At 35.5% G+C, this 23532-nt stretch overlaps 3 protein-coding genes across 4 annotated transcripts in view; 1 reads left to right on the top strand and 2 right to left on the bottom strand.

Annotated features, from left to right (window-relative positions):
- sec23a (Sec23 homolog A, coat complex II component) overlaps positions 1–10156 on the bottom strand; it is a 28489-nt gene extending 18333 nt beyond the window's left edge. Inside the window, exons 1-12 of one of the 2 annotated variants that reach the window (XM_073826976.1) lie at positions 10080–10156; positions 8014–8249; positions 7777–7834; positions 5622–5708; positions 5166–5402; positions 5020–5099; positions 4466–4610; positions 1690–1848; positions 1145–1260; positions 774–897; positions 591–671; positions 391–480 (exon numbers count right to left, since the gene is read on the bottom strand). In XM_073826976.1, coding sequence (XP_073683077.1) covers positions 391–480; positions 591–671; positions 774–897; positions 1145–1260; positions 1690–1848; positions 4466–4610; positions 5020–5099; positions 5166–5402; positions 5622–5708; positions 7777–7834; positions 8014–8234 — 1398 coding nt within the window. In that variant the 5' untranslated portion in view covers positions 8235–8249; positions 10080–10156. Of the gene's footprint in view, positions 1–390; positions 481–590; positions 672–773; positions 898–1144; positions 1261–1689; positions 1849–4465; positions 4611–5019; positions 5100–5165; positions 5403–5621; positions 5709–7776; positions 7835–8013; positions 8253–10079 lie in introns of both variants that reach the window. The other variant, XM_073826977.1, reaches the window with a different exon arrangement.
- Positions 10157–10843: 687 nt separating this feature from the next.
- On the bottom strand, positions 10844–17393 carry srp54 (signal recognition particle 54). The gene is made up of 17 exons (XM_073826883.1): positions 17313–17393; positions 16814–16934; positions 16602–16703; positions 16429–16520; positions 16263–16347; positions 14429–14533; positions 14222–14288; positions 14083–14140; positions 13841–13991; positions 13609–13757; positions 13430–13530; positions 12553–12639; positions 12363–12436; positions 12172–12280; positions 11864–12034; positions 11688–11783; positions 10844–11503 (listed from the first exon to the last, which is right to left on the bottom strand). The coding sequence occupies exons 3-17, from the start codon at positions 16677–16679 to the stop codon at positions 11412–11414; spliced, it is 1515 nt and encodes a 504-aa protein (XP_073682984.1). The 5' UTR covers positions 16680–16703; positions 16814–16934; positions 17313–17393; the 3' UTR covers positions 10844–11411.
- Positions 17394–17846: 453 nt separating this feature from the next.
- Positions 17847–21473, top strand: LOC141296021 (uncharacterized). The gene is made up of 8 exons (XM_073827304.1): positions 17847–17983; positions 18159–18280; positions 18348–18486; positions 18569–18690; positions 20008–20118; positions 20206–20312; positions 20854–20953; positions 21065–21473. The coding sequence occupies exons 1-8, from the start codon at positions 17887–17889 to the stop codon at positions 21185–21187; spliced, it is 921 nt and encodes a 306-aa protein (XP_073683405.1). The 5' UTR covers positions 17847–17886; the 3' UTR covers positions 21188–21473.
- Positions 21474–23532: the final 2059 nt, after the last annotated feature.

The following is a 23532-nucleotide window of genomic DNA, read 5'->3' as shown; positions in this document are numbered from 1 at the left end:
CAATAATTGATTTGTTCCTCAAATCAAAATATTTTTTTGGCAAATCTTTTGAGAATCACTAAAAATATAAAAGGTTAGAAACTACTGCAGTGAAGTAACACTAAATTGAAATGCAGTTAAAAAAAAATCCCATGTATGAAGAAAGTTTGCCCTCTAGTGGACCACCTGCATTTAAGATGGAAATCTACATGCAATCTGACACCTGGTTCAACAGCAACAGTATCTGACTTTGCACTACTGTGAAGGACGTCTGCTTTACAGTATTACATAAAAATGTTGATTTTTTTTTTTTTTTTGCAAACTGAGAGACAAGTTGAAATGATTGTATTATGCTTGTAAACATGTCAAGGGATATTGTAAGAAAATTCAACAAATTCTACTATTATGTACCTGATTCACGACTTCGAAATAGAACGCAAGAGTGGTGTTTGGATCCAGTCCACAAATCTTCCACTGACTTGTGCCGCCAGTTCCTATTTCCTACAAGCAGAAGTTAAAAAATGAATGCAAGTATGTTCTCTGCAATGCCAGGGAAAACACTCAATTAAAGAGAAAATGCCTATTTGACTTAAAATTGATGAGCTACTTACATTTTCTGACACACAGGGACCTTTGGCGTTCAGGGAGACACATGGGCCGATTGCTCCAGAGATCTTTATCTCTCTTGATGTCTGAAATAATAGTTACATAAGATTATATAAGGTAATTAAATAATGAACGAATTAAAAAAGTCGAGACAACAGAACGATTATACAAAAAGAAAAGCAAGCCACCTTAATCTCCAGAGTCCCTGCTAATGCCATCTTAAAAGAGCCCTGCACGTCCTTAGTGAAAACTCTCTGGAAAGTTTGCTTGAACAGGGATGTGTTAAAAGAGTCCGCCATGACCATATAACCCCTGCCATTTAGACAAAAGCAAAAAGATAGTTTAAAACATTCTAAATAAAAAGCAAATTTGCAATCAGTACAAAAATCTGTTATTGAAACAGCATAATGGCAAAAGAAGAGTTTCACACATTTCTGAGGAAGTGACTCTCAACATGTTTTAATATGCATCAAAGCCATCTCAGAATCTCTAAGCATGGACTGTCAGCAAGCTGAAACACAATTTAAAAAGAAAATTGAAAACCTGTTGAATCACTCACCCTGTATAGTTGGTGCAGCACTTCATTTCCAGTAATCCTGTCTGATCCAGAGCGCATGCATAAATATCAATGATGTGCCCATTGGTGGCAGCACGGTTGGCCAACGCTTCATAGTGCTACAAGGAAATAAAATACTACTTTAAATCTGTACAGAAACAACATTCAAACTTCAAACAGAATAGGAACAGTTTAGATAGTAGTGCATGGCATTATCAACACCAACATGAAGGTCATGGGATTGATTCCCAGGGAATCTGATAAAATGTCTACCTTGTCTGTCAAATACATATATGTTGACTTGGTAAGAATGCGGTAAGAATTACAATCAGCTTTTGTGGGCCAGCCACTTTTCATATAAAATTTGCAGTTGTATTTCCCCCCCACCAAAAAAACAAGTTCATGGAAGTCAGTTCAGTTGTGAACTTTTCCAACTTTTCCATACAGCCACTTCAAGATACTCCACCTTTATGAAACCATTGGTATCATGAGTATGTGGGTACTTCTACCAAGCCAATCATACAGACAACAAATACGGGAAGACTCACTTTAGTCCCTTTCTTCATGAACTTGGCATTGTCTTTCTCGATGTCGTGCCAGGATCTAATAGGCGTTTTCAGTTCATCTCCTACCACCATGCCCGGACCCTGAGTGGCAGGCCCACCGATGAAAGCCATGATGCGAGCGCCGGTGTTAGGGAAAGTGCACTACAAGAGGGAGGGAAATGTAGGGAAACAATTAGCTGGCACAAAGCTTTGGACACACTTTAATGAATTTGTGATTATTTTATGATCTTTAAAAACCTCTTGAGCGAAAGGCTTCATCTTAAATGCTTGAAAATAGTATGCCTACATACAAATGTTTTTAGAAAACAACATTTTTCAATACAAAATCTGTATTTTTGAGCAGAATAGTGAATAAAAAACAAGTATCCAGTATGCATGGGAACTTCTTCAAATCTGTTTAAAGAGTAATGGAATTGAAACTGTATAACGCACTGAATTTGTCAAATTTTGGATGAATAAATCAAAAGCAGGTCAGTACATTTAAATCAAAACATGATATGGACTAGTGTCTATAAATATTAAGCCACACAATGACTTTAAATATGAATCCTGCATGTTCTGTGTCTCTCTGTGTGAATGAATGTTGCAGAGGTGCTGTTTTATTTACTTCACACATACTGAAGTGCGTGTGACAGTGTTTTCAGCTTCTGCTGCCTCGATATATATATGAGTACATGAACACACAAACAATCACTAGAACTGCTCTGAGAGTCACTTCAAGAGAATTTTACAGTTAATTTTGAGAAAAACTATGGTCATAAACAAACAGAAACTTGAACTTCTTAACACCAACCTGTCAAAATAAAAGTTCGGTTTAACTTGAAGAAATCGTGACAGAAATATGACTTCACATAATGATAGTACTCTTGACAGTAATATAATCATTATTATTAAAACACAATTAATTAAGGAATATTTAACAGAAAAAACTTTAACCAGAAAAATGTAAATACACAACATCGTATGGCTAAATAAATAAATAAAATAATAGTAATAATATATTATTTTTTAAATACAATCTCTTAATTAGAGATGCTTTGATTATTAAATTGAATGAAACCATTTAAATGTAGGGTTGGGCATCGAGAACCGGTTCCAACTTGGAACCGTTTAAAAAATAACGATGCCATTGGAATCGTTTATAAAATTTGTTTTCGATTCTGATCATCGGTTCCAAACACGCAAGTTTTGGTTTCCATTGTGGCCACCGTATTTCTGGAAATGCTTGCCGCGCGCTTGTTCAGTTGCAGCTATGGAGCACGGTAAGCGGCGCTCAAAAGTATGGCTTTATTTCACACTAAGGGTGTACTCACACTAGGCAGTTTGAACCGTGCCCAAGTGCGTTTGACCACCAAAGCGCGGTTCGTTTGACTAGTGTGAGTGCTCCGAGCCGTGCCCGGGCGCGGCTCGTTTAGCCGGCCCTGGCCCGCTTGGAAGAGGTGGGACGGTAAAGTTGGACTCGGGCGCGGTTAGCATGCAGTGTGAGCGCTAACCGTGCTGGAGCACGGAACAGGACGCGTGATGTCGCGTTTTTGCGAGGTAATCTGCGTTTTTATAGTCCATAATCAAAGCTGCAAAGTCCTTGCTGCACTTCAGCTGGTACCTTGCAAACCTCCTCATACAAGCAGCACGATTGCGCGAAAATTTTCGTGCCACAAATGCGATAGACATGTTTAACGATAGGCTGTGGACAACCGCGGAACAAACGACTCAAAATTACTATCCACAAAGTAAAAGAGCGATGGACTAAATTGCGTTCAGCGAGAGCGCGCTCTTCCTGTGTTTTTACATGCAACACATGTGACAAAATGATATCTTGCACGGGAGGATGCACTACGAATATAATGAAACACTTACGCCTACATGATGTACAAATTAAGGGGTGTAGCCTGTTTGACGTGCTGTGCAGGTCCACTGTCTCGACATGTACAGAGAGTCCAGACCAGGGTGCAAGTTCTGCATATATAAATCTGTTTTTGGGCTGGTGCAGAGGCATTCCTAATTTTCTCCTACATGGGCTGCAGCTCCTAAAACTAAAACTCATATTGAATCAAAATAAAATTATCCTCTGTGAAATCAAATGAGCCTGTGACATGTTTTGACTCCAGCCCACAAAGAATCGGAATTGAGAATCGAAAAGAACCGAAATCGAAAGGAAGAATCGGAATCGGAATCAGAATCGTTCAAATCAAAACGATGCCCAACCCTATTTAAATGTAATCCAGAAAATTAAATGGAAAACTCAGAATATAGTAAAAATAAAAGTGAATTTGAGGAAAAAAATTAAACATATTTCATAGGGCCTTAATGTTTTTTTTTTTTTGTTAAACTTTATGAATTGCTGTTAAATTGTGTAAGTTCCATGTTTTTAATTTATTACATATGCTTTTTGATTAATAAAATGTAATTTATTTATTAAAACAGGATCTAAAATGAAAAAAAAAAAAAAAAAACATTTTGATAAAAACAAAAGGTAACTTGAGAAAAAAATAAAATGGGTTTCATAGGGCCCTTAAAAAACATTCCAGGACGCGATACTTTTTGGTCACAGCATAATTCCCATACTTCTATTTGTGTTATTTCATAATTTTGATGACTTTATTATTTGTCTAAATTTGTCTAAAGTGATGTAATTATAAAGAATGAGAAGGTGTGTCCAAGCTGGTAGTGTAAACTTATCATTTAGTAAGGGCAGCTGGTAGCAAAGCTGCCATCACAGCAGACCATTATAGATAATAACATAAATCATGATAGTCACCTCTAACAGACCAACAGCAATAGAGAGAGCCACTCCAAGCGATCTCAGTGGTCGTTTTCCTTGAGTGACGGGCCAGGGGTCTCTCTGCAGCTCTCCCAGCAAATCTGTCAGATTCATATCTATCTTCTGTACTGGCTGCAGAAACCTGAGCACATATATATAATAATAAGCGACCATCATATTCCAACACAACTTGTAATGCAGCCTGGAATTATAAATCACAGTGTCTTTGTGTAGTAATAATAATAATAATAATAATAATAATAATAAATGTTTCTTGAACAGCAAATTAGAATGATTTCTGAAGGATCATGGGGCAATCAAGACTAGAGTAATGATGCTGAAAATTTAGCTTTGATCACAGGAATAAATTACATTTTAAAATATATTCAAGCTGCTTTGTTACAATCTAAACTGACTTGACTAGACAACTCCAGAGAAATTAAACAGCTATCAATATACTTACAAGTGCCAATTTGATTATGCAAATTATTCATTTATACAGTTTGAAGATTTACATTTGCAAAGCAGCTATAAAAACATATTCAGCTCACCTGTTTGAAGGAGCAACCTGAGGCTGTTGTGGCCCTCGCCCTGCCTGTGCTGCAGCTGGTTTAGTTAACCCAAGCATCTCCTGTACACAAATTAAAATATTATATTTGAGCCAACTAATTCAGTCAAACACTTCATCTTAAATTACCTGAAGCTGTTTAGCACTGAGGTCTTTGGTGCCTCTGAAGACGTAGCTCTTAGAGATGCCCTCACAGCCCAGCTCGTGAACCTGAACCATGCGTCCGAATGTAATAAGGCCCACCAGAGCAGTGGGAGGCAGCAGGCTGAGAGACATTTGAAGTGACTCCTTCAGCGCCTGCAGATCATCGTCTTCCATGCATGTGTCCACCACATATAGGAAGTTCAGGGGCATCTGCGGACCACGCTACAGGAAAGAAACAGAATCAATGAATGCAAGTTACTATTAATGAATTTAAAGTGATCTTTATTTCGATCCATACTGTAACTATTTTATTGCTGCTTGGCAGGTTTTCATTTTGCACATTAGATCCATATTTAAATCCTGCATTTCTAGCGTTCAATGTTCCAGCGCTAGTGTTCAATATTTATATGGCAGTTAAATTTGGATAATTAAAAGATTTACCTGCACAACATATTCAATAGTGGAGAACTGTGGAAGTAGCTCAGCTGGTTGGTTGACCTCCGATATTCCAGCGTAAGTTGGTGGGAACTATGACAGGACATGGATATTGTTAATAACCATTAATAAATTGACAATGAAAAAATTCAATGCATGTTTCTTGGGCTGAAATCTATTAATCTATTTGTCGGTGTGCTCTGCATATAAAGCATCACTTTACAGTAGTGAATTTCTGAATTAATTTCTATGTACAAAATGCATCTGGAAAATAGTGGAGGAAGCACAGTGAGCTGCTGCAGGAAAAGTGCACGACCCAACTTGTCGTGAACACAAGAATGCGTCATTTTAACTATTTCAAACAAAAGCATATATTTTACATTTGCAAGCCCTATCAGGCACTCTGGCAGATGTGTGTGCTGTTTAATGCATTTGGAATGTGTTTTCACTGATATTTCTATTCCATATTTTAAAAATACATTTTACTAAAAATATTTCTTGTTAGACATTAATTTCAGATGAAACTGTAAAAGTCAAAAGTTTACATACACCTTGCAGAATCTGCAAAATGTTAATTCTTTTACCAAAATAAAAGGGATCATACAAATGCATGTTATTTTTTTTATTTGGTACTGACCTGAATAAGAACATTTCACATAAAAGATGTTTACATATAATAGTTGAATTTATGTTGTTCAGAAAAGTCCTTCAGGTCCCACAGATTCTTTGGTTTTTCAGCATTTTTGTGTATTTGAACCCTGTCCAACAATGACTGTATGCTTTTGAGATTCATTTTTTCACACTGAGGACAACTGAGAGACTCATATGCAACTATTACAGAAGGTTTAAATGCTCACTGATGCTTCAGAAGGAAAAACGATACATTTAGGCCGTGTTCACACTTGGCGTCTTTTTTGACAAGAAAAAGTTGACTAGGGCGTTTTTTTAGTAAAAAAAAAAAAAAGCTGGCAGCGTTCTGTTACAAAAAGCAGCCGAGTGCGTCTTTTGTTGCTATAACAACAGCTGCAACAGTAGCGTAGTGCTGTGTGGTGAAGAAATGTCGAGAAAGAGCCTCTTTGTGATGTATATTATGATATAGTTGTTTACTCATATCATACAACTCCTTGTGCTCCGAAATTAGTACGGTAAGTTTATCTACCGGCAACTTCTCAATTTTTTTTCTTGTTGTTTTTGTTGTTATGGAAACGATAGGTCCCACTACTCGCTTGTCATTGGTCAGCTGTCAAAAAAGCGCTTGACGTAGGGCGTTTTCTTCAAAAAAGTTAAACTTTTTTCAACTTAAAAAGACGCTCTGAGCTGCAAAAAAAGAAGCCGGCGGTGGCGTTTAAAAAAAGCGCTAGGGCTTTTTTTGAAAAGACGGTTTACTCCATAGGATTAGAATGTAAAACAGACGCTGGCAGTTTGGAAAAGGACGCCATGTGTGAACACGGCCTAAGAGCCAGGGGTGTTTACTTTCGAACCGAATGAGGACGTGTACATTTTTCTTACTTTTCACCCCTGGCTTTAAATGCATTGTCCTTCTGAAGCATCAGTGAGCATTTGAACCTTCTGTAATAGCTGCATATGAGTCCCTCAGTTGTCCTCAGCTCAGTGTGAAAAGATGGATCTCAAAATTATACAGTAATTGTTGGAAGGGGTTCAAATACACAAAAATGCTAAAATAACCAAATAATTTTTGGGACCTGAAGGATTTTTCTGAAGAACAGTAGGCATTCAGGACAAACAAGGTACTCACAAACAACTATCACTAAACAAAAACAACATGACAACATCCACACAGCTGTGGATCATTCTGGTAATAACACAGTATTAGTAATCAAGCGTATGTAAACTTTTGAACAGGGCCATTTTTATAAATTCAGCTATTATTCTCATGTGGACTATATTTAAATGTCTTATTCAGGTCAGTACTAAAAAAAAAAAAAAACATGCATTTAGTATGATTTCTCTTATTTTGCTAAAATAATTAACATTTTGCAGATTCTGCAAGGTGTATTGCCTTCAATTGATGTAATTAATCAGATTTTTTTTTTAATTATAATTTTTCATCGGATTAGTAGTGGAAATCTACAAATGAATTCATTATCAAGATAATCATTAGTTGTAGCTCTACACTTTTTAAAAATTGCAATGACTTTACCTGATTTCTTTGATAGCAGAAGTTGCAAGCCCAGAGTTTTGCTCTGTAATCCACTTGACTGATTGTGTAAACAGCGGAAAAAGAAAAAAACAGAAGCATAACAATATTAGGGCATCGCAAATAATGTATCCAGCTTTCATAATAAATGTGTTTATTTGGAAATTACTGCAATGGATAAGAAGTAGATCCTCCATCTGTGAACTCATTATGCTGTCTGCTCTGACTTAACAGACTTACCACAGAGGATTGAGCACAGCCCGACACGTGGCCCGGCTGCACAGCACCGGCTCGTACTGAATCGGGGGAAGATCCGGTCGCTCCTTCAGCGGGGTGAACAGAGAGGCCACGGGAGCCACCATACGCGTGGCTTCCAGACGACTGGAGGGCCAAACGTTCCAACTGAAACGGACGCCATCGCGGTCCTCGTTCTGCTGGATGAACTCCTGGAAGGTCGCCATAGCACCCTCTGGAATCTACTGGTTATACAAGGTTTATGAATAAGAGAGAAAAAAAAGTCTGCGATTATGTATTCAAATAAGACATGCAATCTGATCTGGATCTATATTACAGTCTGATTCACTGCTACCCTTTAGACACAGGGCAAACTGTTATGTCACATCACACATCATTAAAGGCTGGAATGAGATAAGACACAAATGTTCAGAAAGCATCTATGATGCCAAATGCTATCTAGGTTGACCGCTCACTAGGTTTTGAATCATATACTAGGTGTTTTCAAACTTCCCCTCTGCAGAGTATAAGCAGTATGTGCTCAATAACAGTACGAAGCAAACGTTTTTGAACAGTAAGATTTTTAATGTCTTTAAAGAATTCTCTTCTGCTCACCAAGCCTGTATTTATTTGATCCAAAATACAGCAAAAGCAGTTCTATTGTGAAAATTGTTTTACTATTTAAAATAACTGCTTTCTATTTTTTAAATATTTTAAAATGTTATTTATTCCTGTGATCAAAGCTAAATCTTCAGCATCATTACTCCAGTCTTTAGATTCAGAAAGCATTCTAATATGCTGATTTGCTGTTCAAGAAACATTGTTTATTATTATTATTATTATCAATATTTAAAACAGAACAGAGTTTTTTTTAGAACAGAAAGTTCCAAAGATCAGCGTTTATCTGAAATAAAAAGCTTTTGTAACATTATACACTATACCATTCAAAAGCTTGGAGTCAGTATAGTTATTAAAGTTATTAGAATGATTTCTGGCGGTTCATGTGACTGCATAATGATGCTAAAAATTGGGCTTTGAAATCACAGGAATAAATTACACTTTAAAATACATTCAAATAGAAAACTGTTATTTTAAATCGTCAAAAAATGTAAATATTTTACAGTTTTTGCTGTACTTTGGATCAAAAAAAATACAGGCTTGGTGAGCAGAAGAGACTTCCTTTAAAAATCTTACTGTTCAAAAACTTTTGACTGGCAGTGTATTTCATGCCAAAAATGATTTCATACTGACTTTCATACTCTGTGGATTATTTGATTACACTATTTTTTAAGTACAACCTTTATTTATTGCTGTTGATGTTATTGTTATTAATATTATGCAAGGAATTTTTCTGAACTTTCTCAATGGTCCCAGACCCCAGTTTCAAAACTGCTACAGATGAGCAGCAAAAATGCCACATGTGCAGATGAGAACACAAACCAATGAAGGACGAGACATACTAAAAAGCATCAAGTCCTAAACTGCAACACTTTTGGGGAAATATTAAGATACAAAATAAGTAAGCAATGCATCAATCTGCCCTATTTGCAAAAAAAAGTGACAATTCCAATACTATAAAGACTCGTAGCAAATGTTAGGGTGTTTTATTTATTTCTCGTAAAGGAAAAAACATAAAGCTACGGTTATGCAGTAAGTTATACAGACAAATAACAAAAAAAACTTTGGTGAATAAGTTTAGTTTGTTTTAGTTTACTTAAACTATATGGATCCACTGGGGGCGTCCGCCCACTCTCCCAAATTAGCAACAGAAAGCTAGTTCGATAGCTTATAAGCTTACATCAACGTAAAAACAACTTGAGAGCACAACTACTTTATAAAGACCTGGTCTGATCAAGCATTTCAGTAAACAGCCCCTGCGATGACCTGTTTGTTGATGTAACGTTGGACGTGATGCTTCCAGTCAACACTGACTTCAAGCTAAATGCCCTTTAAACCCGCGATTTCTCGCACTGGAGTCCATCTAACGCCTCACATTAATCACCACTAATCATCGAATCGTCAGAGTAATGTATACTATCGTCTATTTGCAAAGTGTAAGTGTTTCGACGTACCTGAAGCGTGTATTTAGTGTCTCCTTAGAGACTCTCAGTCAGTGACAGCGCGCTCACGAGAACGAGCGAGTTCTCGAGCTGATGACGTAGCAGCTCAACATGGAGTCGGTGCCACGTCAAGACCCCGACACTCATTTTATGATCAATTTAAAGTTGTATTATACACTGTATCTTCGAACAATTGCATTATATTCAATTTAAGTATTGAAAAATAAATTAATTATATTTGTGAAAATTTTTTATTAAAATGTACAAATGTATTAAAGTAGGCCTATTAATACGTTTTAATTTAAGTTTTATTAATCATTTTCATGCAAAGTTTTCTTGAGTTTGTTATTTAAATGTGAAAATATTTACAAATTAAAACGTTTATACACAGATAAAATCGATTTAAATATTACAGCAATAAAGTAACTGTTTACAAACAATCATAATAGTTAAGTTTTATTATGCACATTATCTTTCCTCAGTTTTCGCATAAATGAAACGAAACTTAACATCAACAATTTTATTTTCACTCATTGGTTGCTAATCTGTAAGTTTACAATTTACAATTTAAAAACAGATTTTTTTTAGGTATATACAATCATTTTACTTTCAACTAATCTCTGTGCAAATTTGACAAGATGTTGGTTTGCAGAGTCTGGATTACACATAATAAACATTTCAAATAGTGTGGTCAATCTGTGTATACATAAGAGCACAAATATTTGCTCTTGATATTTGCATTTCATCATAAATCAAAGAATCAAAGACGATCACTGTTAAAATGTTGCCATATAAATTTTATTATAACATTATGACAAAATATTGTCACATACTCTTGCAACTACTGTTCATCATCTCTGATACAAAGCCAAAGCTTTCTATGGCAAGTCAAGAAATTATATTTAATTATACAATAAACCATAATTTCTACTTATATCTTATGCTATGAAGATGGTCATAGCAGTTACTGTAAATGTAAAAATCATATAACCTTTATGTCTTTACCCTTAATCCGGTTTAGAGATAGTGAAAGTGGTCAGTTGTCAGAAAGTCTGACAATATTGTGAAGCACTCAGATGTCTGTGTGTATATTTGACTCTCTGACATCACAAGACATTTTAAACAAACATCGCTGGACTTGATCTCAGGAAGCAAAACAGTCCCCATTATTAATCCTTCCCTAGAAACACTGGGCTTTACATGTAAATGAGCCATTGTTTATTGTTTTACACCATTTAAAGAATTAAATTACTTCTGGCAAGACAAAATCATCACAACATCTTCATCTGCCCAGGTTTTGTTTGCTAAAACCATCAGATTCTTTTGCAACCTCTGTGTACAGGATCACATGTTGTTAAATCCCATCATGCCTTTCATGTTGCCAGCAGCTCCCTGCTGAAACTGTCTCATCATGGACTGCAGTCCAGCCATGCCACCTTAAAGAAACAAAGATAATTGTCTTTAAGTAAGGCTTTTGCATTCATAAAATTTAAAAATGCAGTTTTGGTCATTTTAAATTCTTGCATGCAATAACTGCCACGTTTAGTGAAGATAAATCAAATATTGCTGCCCATGTTCTAGTAGTCTAGTAGCATGTTAGGGTGAAAAGGGAGCTCATACCCATGTGGTGAAGCACTCTTGGATCCATCATTTTAGCCATCTGCTGGTTCAGTTTCGCCATCTGTGATGGGTTGACGTTCTTGGACATGTCTCCTCCTTTAAAACAATGAAACTATGAGTCACTGATTTCAAATGTGTCATGAAACAAACAGTTTGAATGCATCAAATCACTCAACCTTTAAATAAGCCTTTAATGCCTCCCATCTTCTTGACCATCTGGGCAAACTTTGTGTACTGTGTGAGTAACTCTTGTACATCCCTGGTAGCCACTCCAGATCCCCGGGCCACTCTCTGGATGCGGTTAGGCTGTTTGCTGAAGAGCTTGGCACCATCTTTGTTGTCAAGTTCTGAAATTAGAAACCACAGTATGTTAACTAAACCGGTCTGCAGTTCAAAACTATGCCTAAAAATGTCCAATTTAGAGTATTCAGCGAATGATTCTGCTTTTAGACAATATTAAAAAGAGGGGGGAAAAAGCACATACCCTGGTCATTCATACTATCCATTATTGTCATGAGTTTCTTTAGCCTGGCCATAGACTCCTGCTCATTTCCTTTGCTCATGAAATCTGTTCCAAAGCCTGGGATCATGCCCTGAAGACATTAAAGAAAAACGGAAATTGTGAGAAAATAACTAATCATAATTAGATATTCTTTCAGTAAAAATTGGCATTACCATGATCTGACCAAAAGGTCCCATCTTCATGATGTTCTGAAACTGTTCATACATGTCCCTGAGTGTAAACTGACCTATTAGAGAGAGAAATGTCATGTTAGTGAAAATGCACTGGAAAATATCTTAATGTAGCGTAAAAACACTGAATACACAAAAATACACATTTTTGTAAAAATAATGCTTTAGTTACCATGTTTGAGCTTGTCAATTAGCTCCTCATTGTCATCAAGTTTTAGTTCATTCACTTTGTCAATCAGTCCCTCAATGTCTCCCATACCTAGAGAAAAATAGGAATTTCAACATCCAATAAATGATCATGAAAATGTGTTGAAAACATACTCACCCTCAGGCCATCAAAGATGTAGAGTTTGTTTCTTAATTTGAACAGATATGGAGAAATTCAGCATTATGTCACTTTTTTACGAGTGGATCCTCTGCAGTGAATCGGTGGTGTCACAATAGCTGCGTTTCCATTACAGATTTGCGCAAAACTTTGGCGCTATTTTATAAATGTTGATTAAAAAGTATTGTGAAATGACGGCGTTTCCATTAACCGATGTTATGCGACTGAAACATTATTTTTCCCTCTCGCAATAAGTCATGGCAACGGATGATTTTGGCTATATTTAATCAAATGTGACCTGTAAATGCGGAAAAAATGTTTCCATTGCTGTTTTGTGAAATATTCCATTTTCGAATTGCCTAAAAAAAAACCACTTCATGCGAGCGTAAAAACTTGCAATATATGGGAGTTTTTGCGTAATTGACCCGTTTCCATTAGGCGTATTTTCAATTCGCAATTTCAATTTGTGCAATTTAAAGGGTAACGGAAACGCAGCTAATGAGAGTCCAAACTCTGTTTTTATCAGCTGTTTGGACTCATTCTGATGGCACCCATTCACTGCAAAGGATCCATTCATGAGCAAGTGACTAAATATATATAATGCTAAATTTCTCTAAATCTCTTCTACATCTTAGATGGTTGAGGATACGCACACTGTAAGCATTTTTTTTTATGTCTGGGTGAACTATTCCTTTAACTAAACAGCAGTATAGTCAAACCTTACCAAGCAGTTTGCTTATGAATGGTTGTGTCTTGAAAGGCTCAAAGTCGTCAATGTGCTCGCCTGTGCCGATAAAAATGATGGGACTCTTTGTGGCCGCCACACTGTAAACATAAACAGTGTCAATTTGTGCACTTATATCTTTAAGTGCTAAAAGTGAAAAGCATAAAGTCTGTACTTACGCACTGAGTGCGCCACCACCCTTGGCATGGCCGTCCAGTTTGGTAACAATAACAGAAGCCACATCTACCTTGTCTTTGAAGGCCTTAGCCTGAGCCTCGCAAGCCTGACCAATGGAGGCGTCCATCACGTACACAATGTTGTCAGGTTGCTGTGAGAACAGATAATATTGTTCATGAAGCATCATGGCTTGATATATTATAAATGCGATAAATGAGAAAATCTTTCACTTACCACAGCATTTGACACCTGAAGCATTTCTTCAAAAAGTGAGTCTTCCTGTTTATGTCTACCACTGGTGTCTACAATGATTATTTCAAAGTTTTCTGTTTTGAATTTTTCCACACCCTCTGCAGCTATGATCACTGGATCCATTTCTGTGTAACTGTTAATACACACCAACATGAATTGATGATTAGGTTTGGTTTGCAGATGAAATGCAATATTAACAGTGTGGTATGAAAAATGACACTTACCTTCCGTAAAAGGGTATTCTGGCTTTTGTTGCATTTTGCTTGAGTTGGTCAAAGGCACCTTTAAAAACAAACCAAAAAAAATGCACACAAAGTACTACTTTTCTGTGTAAAGATAAAAGATAAAGATAGTCGATGATACCTGCTCTGAATGTGTCGGCACAAATCAAACACGTTTTCCATCCTTTTCTTTGGTAGTAGTACGCCAACTAAAAAAGTCAAATCAAAGTCAACTTTTTCCAGTGCATCACATGACAACAGACAAAACATTTCAACTTTTCCAAACTTGCTTATATGAGTATCTGTATAAAACCAGGTGTATAATCAATATCAAAAAAGAACTGCTCACCTTAGAACATGTTGTGGTTTTTCCACTGCCCTGCAGACCCACAAACATGATCACATTGTTCTTTCCCTTTGTAGGAGTCCAGGCTTTTACTCCAGGATCCACCAGCTGCAATAAAAAGTATTTATCTTCTAGAATACATTTCTATCATCAGGCAGTCAATTTAAAAGTTTCACCCAAAAAAATTTAACTACTCAGCCTCACGTTGTTCCAAACCTGTAAGAACTTTGTTTGTATTCGGAACAAAAATTAATACATTTTTTATGAAATCCGAAAGCTCTCTGACCCTCCATAGACAGCAAGGGTCCTACCACGTTTAGGGTCCAGAAAGATACCAAGAACATCAACAAAATAGTCCATGTCACATCAGTGGTTCAACCGTAATTTTATGAAGCTACAAGAATTACGGTTAAACCACTGATGTCACACGGACTATTTTGTCGATGTTCTTGGTACCTTTCAGGACCTTTGTTGTAGGGATGGGTCGATAGACGATGCCTCGTGATCCTCCGGCCCACCCCTGCCCCGCAGCAACCCACTTGCGAAAAACACACACTGAATCACACTATATAGCCAGATGAAATGCATGCTTTCAATTTCAGCATCTTTACTTATTTTATTATTATTATTATGAGGAAATAATAACAAGGTTGTTAGCGATCACAATATAAATTACAGTGAACTCCAAACAAATTACATGAACTAGTTTGTTTACATTAATAAATGAGGCATACAAAAACAGCAGAAAAAATTAAAAATAATTTTAATTAAATTAGATTAAATGAACTTCACCAAATAAGCATTTTTCATGATTTTACCATAACGAACAAAAAAGCTTGGAACAAAAAACAAGAGAATATATATTTTTTTCCATCAAAATACAAACGTACAATACAAAGCCTATACATTATAAATAACAGTTTATCATTCAAATGCATTGGGAATATGGAAACACTTGGATTTGTGCCGAATTACAGAGGTACATGAACCCAACGCTTTGTTTTGGATTCTTAACTTTATATATTTTGTTTCATTCCTGTTCTGTTCAGAATACCGTTACATTTAGACGATTCGTTTTGGAGTCAGGGTAACTAACTTATAGCTATGTTTATAGTGTTTATAATGTTAATACATAATAATATTTCACTTGATTTGGTATTATTTCTGATATTACACTTTCTCTCATTAAATGCATTTGGAGAGAGTGAGTTAAGCAGTAAGCAATCAAAGAGAGTGATTTTGAACTTAAAGCTGACTGTTCGAAAATATGTTAAGGACCAACACATATCCTCCAAATACATCTACATAAACCCGTGCTTGCTCTGTCTCGTATGCACACACGCACTGTCACGATCTAATGCACTTGTTAATGCCGGATCTTTAAAAATCCGGCTCAAATTAAGCACTGGTCGAAACGGTAGGCTACAATTAATTAATTTGTTATGAATTAATTATTTAACAACAACCATCCCGCACTCCCGCCCTCTCCCCGCGGACGATGCCATCGTCCATCGCGATGTTTCACGTTAGACATCGTACGATGCCAAATTGGTCGACATCGCCCAACCCTACTTTGTTGTCTATAAAGCGTGAGAGAGCTTTTGGATTTCATAAAAATATGTTAATTTGTGTTTCAAAGACGAACCAAGGTCTTACGGGCTTGGAACACCATGAGGGTGAGTAATTAATGACAGAATTTTTTATTTTGGGGTGATTTATCCCTTTAAAGTTGTTCCTCTACTTCATGATGAATATCTGAGTATCTCCTGAGCTACAGGTTGTAAACAAATAAAGAACTCCCTAAGGAACAACGTGAAAACATCAAGCCATCACATACCTTGACAAGTTCCTTGAAAACTGCATGCTGGATCATTCTTCTCTTGTTTAGGCCAGAGGCCATCTCTTCCAGATCAATGGCTGCCCTGCAATTATAAAGCAAATAGACATTTATAATAGGGAATTCACCATAAAACATTCAAAAACAACAAAAAAATGCTACTTACTTGACATTTTCTCTAAGTTGCTTTACCAACTTGATATTAACATCAGCTTCCAGCAGGGCAGCGCAGACTTCCTTGAGCATAGCATTTAATACCTAAGGAAGATTGTAAATAAGTTGACATTTTATAACAGGACATAAGGATTAACAAACCTGATCGCATCAGATTCACTGTACCTCCTCATTGATGATGGTGGCATTGCTGAGAGACCTCAAAGCTGAGGTTATTTTCCTCCCCAGATCAGCTAAAACCATTTTTGCGGTTAAAGAGCTGCCGACCTGCAACAGGGGGGTTATGGTTATAGTTGGTATCAAAGATTTAATAAGGGCAAAGATTTCAGAGGCTTTCAGCCACAAAAGCACTGAAAAGAACCTAAACTTCATCTTACTTGTTAGGTGAAAGAGACTTTCCAATGTGATGGGGTTTCCCCCCAAAACAATCCTCCTGTCACCGCTCACTCAGAACCTTGAGACTTCAGTGGAACCAGAGCAATAATGTTTTCAACCTTACTAAACAAACACAAATCAAAAAACGTTAATATCGCGGATAAGCTGTTCTGTTATTTACAGCCATTACTGTACAAACCGGATAAATCAGGATCATTTTAAGACGTGGATCTTTACTATAACAAAACACAAATGTTTGTACACTCAACTACTATAAAACGTAATTGTTTAATAATGTATATTTGCATGTTTTGTAAGACTGAGTGCGTTGTAGCTCAATGCTGAAATAAGGCCAGACAGCCGCTGTAAACCGCATTAACGTGGCCGATTTAATTAAAGACAGGATATAGATCGTGTTTAAATCAAAACAACGTCAAATGAGGACATCCAGTACCCAAATTATTAGTATAAAGAGATATGTTTCGATTAAATGTTACTTACCTAAACTCGCAGCAGCTGTTTTTCGGCGAGTGGAACAGCGACTACAAACGTCATCTAACCCCCAACTTCCCGTGACGTCGCTTTACTTCCGCGTAAAATAAGAGTTTAGCTTTTTGTTATGCAAAATAATTTTTGTAATTCAGATTCGTTTTCATTTACTGTTCATTTAACTTTCTTAAACTTAATATTTCTATGTGTATATAAATTCGAATATACGTTAATATTATCACTATTTCTTTTTAAAAAATATTATTTTATTAGAGACGTTGATGTTGGTCATTGGGTAAACTCTTAAGGTGGCACTGAGGTATATAAAACTAATTTCACTTTAAAACAGACTGGTTGCGTTTTTATTTTTAAGAGTCGTTAAAAATAAACAATACGAGTGAAATTACTCACATAAATGTTTGTTTTTACCAGCTGGAATAATTAATCAGTTTTACAAAAATTACAGTTCTACCTTAACTCATAACACAACGCTTCCCACTACTGCGTACGGCAGACCCATGTGTTGCTCAGTAGTGTGTTTGCAATCTACTGTGTTTGACGTAAAATAAGCATCAAGCTTGAATCGATGCATTTTAACGATGCAAAGAATGAAATTCTTCAGGTGTTGTCCAAGACGGAGAGACAACATCTTCCAAAGCTGTTAGAATGGTTGAAAACATCCGGTAAATACACAGTTGAAAACTTTTGTTATTGTTTTGCCAGCTAAAGGTTAGATTATATGCAAGATGTAAGCATTTCTTCTGTTTTCTCCAGTTTTGCCAATATCTTATTTTATAGTAATCACTTTGACTTGCTCATGGATATAAATAAGTTACAATTTTATATCTACGTTTTCAGATGATCTGGATGATTTCCTGGTGGACAACCAAAGCGTTATTCTTCAAAGTATTGCAGAAGACCTAAGGGTTTGTCTGCCACTAGAGGCTATGGCTCCCTCAGAGACTATGGCTATTCAGAAGGTTTGTGCATTAGATATGTAGAATTTCACAACTTGTTTGATTCTAAAGCATACTTGTTAATGTTCAGACTCAAGAAAAAACTCACCCCACTGTGCATGTGGATGCATTCTTATATGATGAGGAAGCTGTGGATTCATTATGTGAGGAGGGAAAAATGAGTCGGAACTACTGCCTCAACTGTGGATCGCACAGAACAGCACCACTGGGTGAGTATTTGCATAGATCCTGGGCACTTAAATTCATCTAATAATAAAGAAACATCATATTATGGGATCTATACTTTTTCAGAATTCATCTCACATTCATTCTCAATCCCGGAGCTCCAGTTCCTATTCCACAACGTTCTTCCAGACCTCACAGGAAGACTGGTGGTGGATGTGGGATCTAGACTTGGAGCTGTGCTATTTGGGGTAAATTGCTGGTGGTGGTTTGTTTGACTAAACACACCTAAACTCCATTAGTGATCGTAAATTACTTGACGTTTACAGGAACAATCCCCTGAGGCAACCAGGGGTTAAAATAATAGGTTGCCTAGGAATTCAAATTTGCTGAAAATTTACTAACCCTCAGGTGATCCCAGATGTAGATGAGTTTATTTCTTCAGAGACAGGAGCTGAAACAGGTAAATTTAGCATTACATCACTTTCTCACAAGTGGATCCTTTGCAGTGAATGAGTGCCGTCAGAATGAAAGTCCAAACAGCTGATTAAAAACATCACAATAATCCACAAGTAATACACATGACTCTAGTGTATTAATTAACATCTTGTGAAGTGAAAAGCTGCATGTTTGTAAGAAACAAATTCAACATTAAGACGTTTTTAACTTTAAACAGTTGTTCCCAGCTAAGTCCTCTATAATAATAATATAATAAATTGTCATCTGTATAAGGTGAGAAATGTGCACAGATCAAGCTCAGTTCTAAACAAATAGTGTACACTACCAGTCAAATGTTTTTGTGCAGTACGATTTTTAATGTTTTTTTCGGCTCACCAAGCCTGCATTTATTTGATCAAAAGTACAGCAAAAACAGTAAAATTCAGAAATATTTTTACTATTTAAAATAACAGTTTTCAATTTTCTATATTTTAAAATGTAATTTATTTCTGTGATTACAAAGCTGAATTTTTTGCATCTTTACTCCAGTCACCTGATCCTTCAGAAATCATTCTAACATTCTGATTTGCTCCTCAAAAAACATTTATTAGTATTATTATTATTATGTTAAAAAAAACAGCTGAGTATAATTGTTTCAGGTTTCTTTGATGAACAGAAAGTTCAGAAGAATTATACTGACTTTTAGTATAATTATTGATAATAATATTATTATATATATTACAGATAATCATATTAATAATAATAAATGTTTCTTAAACAGAAAATCTGCATATTAGAATGATTTCCAAAGACTGAAGACTGGAGTAATAATGCTGAAAATTCAGATTTGATCACAGGAATAAATTACATTTTAAAAATATATTCAAATAGAAAATAGTTATTTTAAATAGTAAAAATGTTTACAAATTCTTCTGTTTTTGCTGTGCTTTGGATCAAATAAATGCAGGCTTGGTAAGCAAACATTAAAAATCCTACTGTCTAAAAAATTGTATTTACCAATTCAGATCTATAGCCACTACACCTACACCAGCTTAAATCTGTCTTATTAAAACATGGTCTGATGATATATCTGTATTGTTGCCTCAAAAATATGCTTTTTCTCTTCTCAGGGCTACCTATACAGTGCAGCATCTCAGCTTGTGGGAGTTGAAATAAGTTCAGAGTTTGTCAAGATTCAAACAATGGCTATAGAGAAATATGGCTTCAGCGACAGAATTCAGGTAATCAACCAAACTGCTTCTTTGTCCAATGGAAATTGTTTTGTCCGGATAGTATACTTACAAAGATGCTTAATATGCCTTGCATAGGTGATTCATGCAGATATCCGCTCTCAAGCTGCCTTAGTGCAAAATGCAGATGTTTTGATCATGAACAACGTGTTTGAATACTTTATGGAACCAAGTGAGCAAATGCAGTAAGTGCCAAACTGTGACTGAACTCAGGAACATGCAGAGATGTGAACAATGCATAAATAAATGTTTCCTTTTATAAAATAAAAGATTTGTGACCCTGGACCAGAAAAACAGTCATAAGGGTCCATTTTTTTGAAACTGAGATTTATACATAATCTGAAAGCTAAGTAATTAAGATTTCCTTTGACATATGGTTTAATAGCATAGGACAATATTTGTCCGAGATACAACTATTTGAAAATGTAAATATTGAGAAAATCACCTTTAAATTTGTCCAAATGAAGTACTTAGCAATGCATATTACTAATCAAAAATTAAGTTTTGATATATTTACGACAGGAAATTTACAAAATATCTTCATGGAACATGATCTTTACGTAATATGTTTTTTTTAAGGCATAAATAAATCTATAATTTTGATCCATACAATGTATTTTTGGCTATTGCTACAAATATACCCCAGCGACTTAAGACTGGTTTTGTGGTCCAGGGTCACATTTATGTTTAAAATAAAATTAGCCTTTTGTCTTGTCTTTTTTTCAGAGCTTGGCTATTTATTAGTCAAAATTTCAGAAAGAAAGGTGCACTGTTAATAACAGTACCCAGTATTCTGGAGGCAATTACTTTACTTCAGGACGCTGTTGTAAGACGCTTCTATCTGTCTCTGATATTACTGAATTTGTCTCTGTGTAATTTAATACATTCTACCAGCAGTTCATATAACAAATCTAATGTTTCCTTTTTTCTTTCCCAGTTCCTAGAGACATTAGCGCTCGGCCAATGGATAGAGGAAGTACCACTTGATTACAGTGTTTATCTAAAAAATGACACGGATCCAGATTCTTTCAAGCAAATCCATCTTTATAGAGTACTTTGACCCTGATACAGTGCAGCCAATGAATACGATTAGCCTCAGTGAGGCGTTTAAAAGGACATATAATGCAAATAAATTGGATTAAACACACAGCATCCTCTTCCGATAAACTTTTTTACTTGTCAATTTTTAAAGTTGAGTTTGATTGTAAACACATTTATACGAATTATAAAATTGTCCATTTAAGTAACTAGCCATACATTTCATATAATCTCTTTATGTCATGTTAGGTTTGCATTGCTGTATTGAGAAGTCCTTATTTAGAGATAATAAATTTGTTTTCCTGTAAGTGCCCTCCTTTTTGGTTTGGTAATTTGTTCAAATGCATTTGTCTCCAACTCTTTCTGTTGAAACAGGAAGTAGGGGAGGGATCGCTGCGTGTGTTTTTTTTTTTTTCTTTTACAGTCAGAGGTAGTGCACTTGAGACAATTTACGTCATCCTTGAGATTATTTTGCCTTGTGTGATAGCCAAATTTAACCAAGTCACCGATTGATGACTTTAGTTGAAAAGTTGTGTTTCTTTGCCATAATAGCTATTAAAATGTACACTACCAGTCAAAAGTTTTTGAACAGTCAGGTGCAATGTTTTTTTTTAAATAAGTCTCTTCTGCTCACCAAGTGAAAGTACAGCAAAACAGTACAATTTTGAAATATTTTTACTATTTAAAACAACTGCTTTCTATATGAATATTTAAAAAATGTAATTTATTTCTGTGATTTCAAAGCTAATTTTTGTGCATCATTACTCCAGTCACATGATCCTTCAGAAATCATTATAATCTGATTTCTGCTTAAAAAAATGTTAAAAATACATAAATATTAAAAACAGCTAAGTAGAATTTTTCAGATTTCTTTGATGAATAGAAAGTTTAGAAGAAAAGCATTTATCTGAAATAGAAATCTTTTGTAATGTTATAAATGTCTTTATCGCTTTTGATCTTTATAATTGAAAAAAATATATATAAAGTTACAAATGTTTTTTTTATTTCAGATAAATGCTGATCTTTGGATCTTTCTGTTTATCAAAGATTCCTGAAAAAAATATGTATTCGACTTTTTTAAATATGAATAATAATATAAAAAATGTTTATTGAACAGCACATCAGCATATCAGAAGGATTTCTGAAGAATCATGTGTCACTGAAGTCTAAGTAATAATGCTGAAAATTCAGCTTTGATCACTGGAATAAATTATATTGTAAAATATATTCGAATAGAAAACCGTTTTTTTTTTCTGTATTTTGAAACAAATAAATGCAGGCTTAGTGAGCGGAAGACACTTTAAAAAAAACATTAAAAAATCTTACTGTTCACAAACTATTGACTGATAGTGTAGATCATATAGCTCAAAACCAACATACATACAGTTGCAATCGAAATGATTCAACCCCCTTGACCTACAAGACATTTTGCTGCAGAGAACAAAATTTTGTGAAAACAATTCAACAAAGGCATCAGTACACTAGTAGAGAAAGTTTATTCATACATATTTGAGTAATTTTGTAAGTTGATGACTAATGAAAGAAAATTAAATTGGCTCTAAATGTTCATGTTCAAAATTATTCAACCCCCAAAAGTAAAATCTGGTGCAGAATCTTTTATTCTTTAAAACTAGCAATAAACACTGCCTGGAAGTGTTTAGAAGCTTCTGTCACCTCTCTACTGCAATCTTGGCCCATTCCTTGCCTAAAAAAGCTTTTAGACCACTGATAATATTTAGTTTCACATTTCTACTGCTTTCTTCAAATTCAACTAAATATTTTCAATGAGAATTAAATCTGGAGACTGAACAGGCCACTCAAGAACATTAAATCACTGATCCCTGAACCAAGAAGAAGTAGATTTGGATGTGTACTTTGGGATGATTGTCCTGCAGGAAAGTCCACTGATCATCAGCTTCAGTTTTTTGCACCACAGGCATCACAATTCTTGCCAAAATGGCCTGATACTTCAAAGAATCCAGGATGTCCTTCATACAGTCATGTTTTCCACTTCCTGCTAAAGTAAAACAACCCCATAACAGGACTGATCCACCTCAATGTTTGACGATGGAGATGGTGTTCTTCTGCTTACAAGTTTTGCCTTTTTTTGCACCAGACATACTGCTGATCCATGGGTCCAAAAAGTTCCAGTTTTGTCACATCACTCCAAAAAAAAAATTCTTTCAGAACTCCACAGGTCAATCCCGATGAATTTTAGGATGTTCAAGTCGGTCTTTTTGTTCTTCTTGGCCAATAGTGGTATTCGGCAAGATGCCTCAACATGAAGGCCATACTTGTCTTGTGTTCATCTTATACTCTGCATTGAAATGTTTTTTCTCCTTTCGTCGGGTCATCTTGCAAGTATTT

The sequence above is a fragment of the Garra rufa genome, chromosome 21 (genome assembly GCF_049309525.1).
Source record: "Garra rufa chromosome 21, GarRuf1.0, whole genome shotgun sequence".
Lineage (NCBI taxonomy): Eukaryota > Metazoa > Chordata > Actinopteri > Cypriniformes > Cyprinidae > Garra > Garra rufa.
Note: the sequence above shows the minus strand (reverse complement) of the source record. Positions and strands in the feature narration are given on the sequence as shown.

What these genes read in the sequence shown, in the direction of transcription:
- srp54 (XM_073826883.1), bottom strand. Translation starts at nt 16,679, where the DNA reads ATGGTTTTAGCTGATCTGGGGAGGAAAATAACCTCAGCTTTGAGGTCT. An exon ending in TGCCGACACATTCAGAGCAG is followed by an intron (nt 14,141 to 14,221) that starts GTATCATCGACT and finishes TTGTTTTTAAAG; the next exon opens with GTGCCTTTGACCAACTCAAG. An exon ending in CATTAAAGGCTTATTTAAAG is followed by an intron (nt 11,784 to 11,863) that starts GTTGAGTGATTT and finishes ATTGTTTTAAAG; the next exon opens with GAGGAGACATGTCCAAGAAC.
- LOC141296021 (XM_073827304.1), top strand. Translation starts at nt 17,887, where the DNA reads ATGCATTTTAACGATGCAAAGAATGAAATTCTTCAGGTGTTGTCCAAG. An exon ending in GCACAGAACAGCACCACTGG is followed by an intron (nt 18,487 to 18,568) that starts GTGAGTATTTGC and finishes ATACTTTTTCAG; the next exon opens with AATTCATCTCACATTCATTC. An exon ending in GCTTCAGCGACAGAATTCAG is followed by an intron (nt 20,119 to 20,205) that starts GTAATCAACCAA and finishes TGCCTTGCATAG; the next exon opens with GTGATTCATGCAGATATCCG.